The sequence below is a fragment of the Quercus suber genome, unplaced genomic scaffold (assembly GCF_002906115.3).
Source record: "Quercus suber isolate HL8 unplaced genomic scaffold, Cork oak 2.0 scaffold_249, whole genome shotgun sequence".
Classification (NCBI taxonomy): domain Eukaryota; kingdom Viridiplantae; phylum Streptophyta; class Magnoliopsida; order Fagales; family Fagaceae; genus Quercus; species Quercus suber.
In genome coordinates, this window is record NW_027069705.1 from 555,098 (window position 1) to 562,801 (window position 7,704).

General features: G+C 34.8%; 1 protein-coding gene across 5 annotated transcripts; it reads left to right on the forward strand.

The window, feature by feature from the left end:
* The first annotated feature begins 2,673 nt into the window (after positions 1 to 2,673).
* LOC111988190 (NEP1-interacting protein 1) lies at positions 2,674 to 7,028 on the forward strand. 5 transcript variants are annotated; one of them, XM_065780859.1, is made up of 5 exons: positions 2,674 to 2,829; positions 5,285 to 5,463; positions 5,563 to 5,652; positions 5,761 to 5,916; positions 6,037 to 7,028. In XM_065780859.1, exons 1-5 carry the CDS (start codon positions 2,691 to 2,693, stop codon positions 6,157 to 6,159), a joined length of 687 nt encoding a protein of 228 aa, XP_065636931.1. In that variant the 5' UTR covers positions 2,674 to 2,690; the 3' UTR covers positions 6,160 to 7,028. The 5 variants fall into 5 exon arrangements, with proteins under 5 accessions (XP_065636931.1, XP_065636929.1, XP_065636930.1 ...); XM_065780857.1 differs by having other exon boundaries at positions 2,676 to 2,829; positions 5,746 to 5,916; XM_065780858.1 differs by having other exon boundaries at positions 2,676 to 2,829; positions 5,294 to 5,463; positions 5,746 to 5,916.
* Positions 7,029 to 7,704: the final 676 nt, after the last annotated feature.

A 7,704-nucleotide genomic window follows, 5' to 3' on the forward strand; every position in this document is an offset into this window, starting at 1 on the left:
CTCACCATTGAGCAATTTGATGACCATTGAATGAAGTTATAATTCAACATCTAGGTAGACTCGGGCTCCAAACACAACCCAAGGGATGAGTATGACCATCATTGACAAATTTGTAACTAGAAATCAGAAAAGAAAATGTGAAAATTGTAACCCATAATCGCCATTCACGGAAATTAATAACTATAAGCCTAGAATTTGGCCTACAACAAGAGCAATTGCTCCAATCTCACCCATGATGGCCGCAACCAAGGTAATGACTAAATTAAATAGCAAAATAGGTTACAATAAGCAAGTCTATGATTTAGTTTCACTCGATCAGAGATTGGTATAGGACATCTTTGTATTAAGAAATAATGCTTGCTCTAGTAAGATCACCACCAACTTAAGTATCGGAGAGCTTGGGCCAATTCTACCAAAGCTGATCTTTATGTTTTGTAGGTATTCCATTGCCAGGTTGGCTGCTTAACCATTAGATCATCAGCAGGTCAAACTGTTTAACTATTGGATCATCTCTCGTTGAGTGGCATTCCAAAACCCTTTTTTTTTCCCCTTGGTTGAATCTTTTTATTTAACCTTCCCAATAGGCCTTGGCTTGCATCACTATTTCTCTCTTTTTTATTTTAAATTTTTTTCTCTCTTCTTTTATGCAATTTACCATATAATTAATGTTTCTATTATGAGTAATTCTTAAATATTTCTGGAGCACGGACATTGGTCTTCTCTCCTCTCACAATCATATATAACGAGATTCACTCATTAAATTCATGGTAGGGTCTACCACGAATATGAAAAAAGAGATTACCAAAAAATTTCCTTCTATTATTATGTCCCCATTTTCAGACTTTTGTTCTCACTCTTTTCAAAGTATTATTGTGTAAAAGGAATTTATCAATATTTTTTTCCCACATAATTCATATGAGATCAGAGAGAATATGAATTTTCTAACAATCACATCAAGTAGTATTCGTAGTATTTTATACATCCAATGTTTGTCAATTACATAGAATGATACCGTAGGGGTAAAGGCCCAAATCCGATATTTTATACATCCAATGTTTGTCAATTACATATGAATTTTCAGAGCTTCATGAGTATGATATGAATGGAAAGGTGGTTCGAGGAGAAACATCTCCTTGGATAAGCTAAACATGAATTTGATGTAGATCCTAATGATCAAGGCGACCTTCTAGGAAGTTCCAGTAATAGAGACGTGCATCATAAACGTACAAGAAAGATGGGAACCCAAAAATATCCAAGGGAAAGTTACTACCACCGCATTGAATACTCTATAGCTAACTCTCTGGCCGCATTAATGAGGAAGTGATTGCTGCACAATACTTTTTCAGCCTTACAACCACCCCCAAAAACTTCTAGAGAAGGTCGATGGGACAAGTATCAGCATAAGCAACCAACCGTACATGTGTAGGGCCAAAATTAGAGAAGAAACATAGTATAAATTAGTGGGGAGGCTCCAAAGGAAAGGGCGGGGAAAAATCAAGAAAGAACACTGTAGCAATCAACGTTGTACTTGTAATCTGTTTAATTGATTTATATGAAAACTTACCTCCTCGGACAGTGAATTCATTTAGCTCAGTGCTTTTTGTTTTTGCTTAATCATCCTCCAAATCCATACTAGCCATTGTCCAACTCATTAGGGCCTAATTCTTTGACCCATTCTCTACAAATTTATTGTACTGGGCTCACTGGACCAATACCCCATACATTCTGCGCTTGAGCTATAAAACATGACCCTATAGATACATTAAAGGTCAACCACAAAAATAAACTAATTAGTCAAATTTTTTTTTTTTTGGGTCGAATATTGAGCATGCAAATCATGCACAATCTTTATTTTTTTTTTTTTTTTTTTTTTTTTTTTTTTTTTGTGGATGTTAAATTAATAATTAATTGAGGGTTGGTATTTGGCAAGGTTGATGTCTCATGGGCCATGGAGCTAAGTTGGAGCGTATTGCAAGCTCAAATACTACAAAGTATATATGAACCGCAGAGAAATACTCTTTTCTTTTTCACCGCGTGCAATTTGAAAAAATAAAATAAAAAAGCCACATGGGCTTTTCCTGGAATTTCAGTGGAGATGCTTTGACTTTGCATTCCAAGCTTATTGCAATTCTGACTCTCTCAACTACTTTGTTTTTGGATTTTTTGGATTAATCAACCAAGCACCTAATATATAAAAAGTCTCGGCCAGATTAATTTGTGAAAGGGTACGACTTGGCTTTGCTCTTTGGTTTGGGTAGAGAGTTGCAGCTGTGAGTTCTCTCTTGGGTATTGTATTCGTTATTTGTGAACTTTTGATTTGTTGGTTTGGTTAGAGAGAAATGAGAAATCTCTTTGAGGGTGTTGACCGTGCAACCCCTAATCTTTGTGTTTGTAAAAAAGTGCTATTTGTGATTTGGGTCCTTAATCAACTATACCAATTTGTATTCTTCCAAATTTATTAGAGTGAAATTTGGACATAAATTTTTTTTAAAACAATGTAATTTTTTTTTTTTTTTTTAAGTAGATTCTATTCACTCCTATTATTTGTTTCGAGGTCTTTTTCAAACCTAAAATATTTTTACAATCAATCTATGTAATTTGAGCTTCCACTATTTTACTACATTTTTCACTTTCAGAGAAAAACTGTTTGATCCTAGTTTTGATAGAATATAATTCCCCCCATCATAACAATGGGCATTTGCACCTATCCTGTTTCTTCCTTCCCATTTTGGGTCTCTAGCGAAAGGGTACGGGAGTTCTGCTGCTGCATGCTTTATGCACTTTTATGCAAAGTCTATAATGTGATCTTCACTATCTTCTTTGCAGTAGGTTAGTAACTTTTCTTGATCCATTTATGTACCTTTTTTAGAAATTTTAATGTTTGCCTAATTATTTTTGTTTACGTTTTTTTTTTTTTTGGTTACTGTGTTAAATGTTCTTTAAATGACATGGACTTGTAATTGTAGATCAGTTCTTATGCTCCTAAGGATGTTGACAAAAAGAATTCATTAAATACAAAGCTTAGATACAATTTTTACGTGGTCTAAGGGAGCGTTTGGTTCGCTCCCTTAGACAGTGTTTAAAAAGGTAATGTTAGAAAATGTGATATATTTGTAATTTTAGACAAATATATTGTTTAAAAAGGTAAAAAGGTAATGCTAGACAAAGCTTGATGGAAGGATTGCCGCGGAATTGTGGGCCTTGAGGGAAGGATTGGGGTTGTGTGTTGATAGGGGTTGTCTTGCTGTGGACATAGAGCTTGATGCAACCGCAGCAATCTCCTTAATTTCTAGCAATGTCATTTCTAATGGAGACTTGTCTGGTCTTGTTGATGATTGCAGGGTGTTGTTGCTGCGTTTGCCTCAAGTTAAAGTGTCTCATTGCTTCCAGGAAGCAAACTTTTGTGCCGATGCCTTAGCTAAATTGGGATCGGCTTCTGCTATGTTATCCTCTGTTTTTGTTTCCCTTCCCCCTGTTTTAGTTCAGCTGCTGCATAATGGTATGTTGGGCATTTTTCGCCCCAGACTTTGTAATGTTGCTGTTGTTGGCAGTATTTCTTAGTTAATGTTAATTCCTTGTTTACCAAAAAAAAAAATGTTAGACAAAGCTTAAATGCATTGTTTAAAAATGTGATGAGATTAAGATAATATGATATATTTGTAATTTTATATTATGATAATGTTAGAAAAAATAAAATAAATAAATTTTTTTTTAATGTCACATCATCACTTTGACATTACACCATAATATTACATTATTGTAATTTTATATTAATGTAATATCAATATAAGGATACAACAATACATTGTTTAAAAAAGTGATGAGATTAAGATAATGTGATATATTTGTAATTTTAGATTATGGTAATGTTAAAAAAAATAAAAAATATTAATGTCTCATCGTAATGTGCATCACATCAATGGTACATTACAGCAAACCAAACACCATTAGTTTTTCAATCTAATTAACCATGTGGGTTGTACTTGTATGGGGTTTATGGATGAATATATTGGCTAATATAACCAAATGATTAAATTTAAGTGGAAAACTTAAGATATAGCCCTTAAGTTTAATAGTTGAGATTATTTACTACAAAAATAAAAAATCAATGATGAGACGTATAGACAACAATTATCTTAGAATTAAAGGGATCCGAACAACTAACAAAGTCCTTTCAGTAGTTAAATAAAATTAATTATTCAAAGTTTAGTATCTGTCACTATCAGTTTGCATTAGTGATTGAAACTGAAAATATTATATAACTCTACACACGGTAACTTTATAATTTCAAAAGACCGATGACCACAGGCAGCAGGTAGTATTAGTGCTAGCTGCTAGGAGAGGTTTCGTAGTCGTATGATGTTAGAAAATTTTGAGGTCTTTTTATAAGTATAAATTAATTAATTTGATCTTGTTCATTAACAAATCTCAATTGTGATTTAAAAAAAACCATATATAGGGGAATGAATAGAATTTACTTTTCTTTGTTAGTTGGAAATTAATCTCGTATTTTGCTTTGGAGTTTAGACGACTTTGACTGGATTAGAAACCAAGCAGACACTACTACACGTTGATTTCTGTGGCGGCGTATTCTTTTTTCTCGCGTGGAATAAAATTTCCTTGTCACGTATACTCGTTCAAACCCATTCTATTTTCCAACTTTAGACAACTTCTTTCTTCCTGGCATGAAAGTTCTTGGCATGTAGAGTAGTAATATACCTTTGCAAGTTTACATAAAGAAGCTGCTATTTGAGCCTAATTTTGATATATGTTGCGAGCATAAGGAATTATACTTGCCCTCTTCTTCTACTTCTTCTTCTTCCTGTTTTCTAGACTAGATATTTGCCAAATTGATATGGAGGAGTTGTGCTGCTCCGCAGTTTCTGCAGTTTTATGCATCCTCTTCTGTGTGATTTTCAATTTCTTATTTGCATTGGGTTAGTAACTTTTTTTATGAGTCATTTTGTAATTTTGTTCCATCTGAGTGTACAACCAAGTTGTATAAATAAAAACCCAGGAATACTCTCGGTTCTTACATTCATATTAACAAGCTTTATAGTTTTTTAATGAATTCTCAGTCATTCCAATGGGTTCATAACTTCATATTGGTATATTCAGAGTTGATTTTATTAATGGGCATCTAGTTTTTACTATCGTGTTATAGTTTTATCTTAGGAAATGTCATTTTTAAAGTATTGTACATGTACATATATAAAAACTGAGGTAATAATTGAATAGATTATACCTTGTGTATAGCTAAAAATGACAGAGTTCCTGTTTGTAGTTGGTGCAGAAATGGGAGCCATGATTGGAGCTTTGATTGCCATAAAAACAAAGAGCAGCGTGTTCCATGGGACCGCGGTTGGAGCAATCAAGGGTGGAATTTTCTCCATTGAGCTTTTCAGAATTATACTTGATCTATGGAATTCTAATATTAGTAGATCAAGGTTTTTCCTCTCCTTGGTAAGTTAATAGCTTCTCATATCGCCATTGGTTCATTAGTCACTTAAATCTTATAAGTTGGACTCTGTAAATACATTCTAATCATCATTGCGTTTGTAGATTGACATTATCGCAAACCTTTTGAGTGGAAGACCCGTTGCAGAACTATCAACACCAACCATGCCAAGCGCAGTGCAAATGCAAAGACAGGTAAGAGATTATTCGCAAATTAAAGAATTATAGCTGTCTTAAACTATAGTACAAAACCCATTCCTTGATTTTTCTCTTCCCTTTTCAAATCAGAATGTGACTGATCAGGTACATGCTTCCATTACAACTTCTGAGGAGGTCCCAATGAGAACTACCATGGGGTTATCAAGATATTCAGATGAGAAGATCCCCAGGTTCCAAATCACATATAAACACATCTTAGATTCTTCAGGGAATGGAACATCCTGCTCAATTTGCCTTCAGGTTTCATGCCTTTAGCTCTATTACAATTACCATCTATTTTAATCTTCCAAGAAATTTTTTATAAGTTTATTAAAAACTTTACCTTGACTCACTCTGTTCAATGTTCTTACCGTTTGTTAGGACTTTCAGCTGGAGGAAATGGCTCGTAGCTTGCCGCCTTGTCACCACATTTTTCATCTGCAATGTATAGATAAGTGGCTTGTGGGGCATAGCTCTTGTCCCTTGTGCAGAAGGGAAATATAACTCACACCAATTGATAATTACACAATATTCACATTCAACTTTGGTTCAAGTCAGGAAGGACAAAAAGAATATATATATATATATATTTTGATAAGTACAAAAAGAATATTGATACAATATATGAGCACTTTAATGGAAGCTTGCACGTTTCTTCTATATTGTTTCTCACGTGTTTCAAAGAAGAGCTACGAGTCAACAAGCATAAGGGAACAAAATATAAGTTATTATACAATAGAGTCAGTCGCTTGTGGATTCTCAAATCAAAGACAAATCCCATACGTCACAGCAGAAACTTGACAAAGATTGAGATGAACAGACGGGTAACATGAGCCCTGTCATTGTGAAAAAATCAAAGGGACGCTATGGTGGAGAAGCTCACCAGGGAAGATATGAAGCACTGTTCATGCCAATTCAAGTGACTGGAATGAGGTTGATGAAGAACGGAACATGCACAACCAAAGACTTTCAGCATAGAATAAATTGGAATTGAGGCATATTATGGACGCTCATACAAAAGACTTCATATCAAGAATAGATGAAGGGATGCAATTCATGGTATAGAATGCACTCACTGCAGTTAGGGACGGTTCGCCCTAGATGAGCAGAGCATGAACATAATTAAGGCTTTGTTGATGCTTAAGCTCGGCTCGACCATTTTGCTGGTATGTATCAAGACCAACATAATGAGTCAAGGTCCTATAAGCATTGAAGAGATTAACAAATAAATTTCTTTGTATTTCATGGCAATATTAGAAGGAAAGATTTTGACTGAGTTAGAAAAATGTGTATCAACCAGTTTTGTAAAATTTTTATAAATATCATGAATTTCATATTTATGATTTATAATATAAATTCATGTATAACGAGAATTGTTGTAAGGTTGAATTTAATCAATCATCTTATTGGCTTTATTCCATGTCAATTTGCTTGTATTTCAGTATTTAGAAACCCTGTATTTAGGTGAGATTCATGTAAGGGTAGTGAGTGAGAGAGTGTGAAGAAATGCTCAAGATTATGCAAAGAAGCAGAGACTCACGATTGGATCTCGCGGGTGGCTCGCGGCTTGCAAACCGCCAGAAGTTGCACACGTGCCAAGCATGCCAAAAGTTGAAGAGTCACGCTAGCTATTGCACTACAGGACAAAAGTCCCAGGCTGGCCAGGCCGTTAGCTCGTGGCTTGAACTCGCAACTTAACCCAGTCACGAGGTCAAGTCGCCAGAACACCCTGTTTGGGTAAAACTGACTCTTCGCATTCCATTCTCACCCTAGTATAAATACCCCTCATTCTCACGAAATGTAGAGAGTTTCAAGAGAGAATTTTGAGAGAGAAACCCTAGAGAAAAACAAGATTGCCTCATCCACAATCTTCACCCAAGAGACTCTTCAAATTCTTCTACTCTCTTCCTCTCCATTGATACATCCTTGAGAGGTTCTTGATCAAATCATTTTCTCACCATATCCACATCTGTGAGAAGGTTTTTTTGGTGCTAAGGGAAGCAATTTAGAAGGGACCAATGATTATTGGTTGATGCTATGATTTATAGT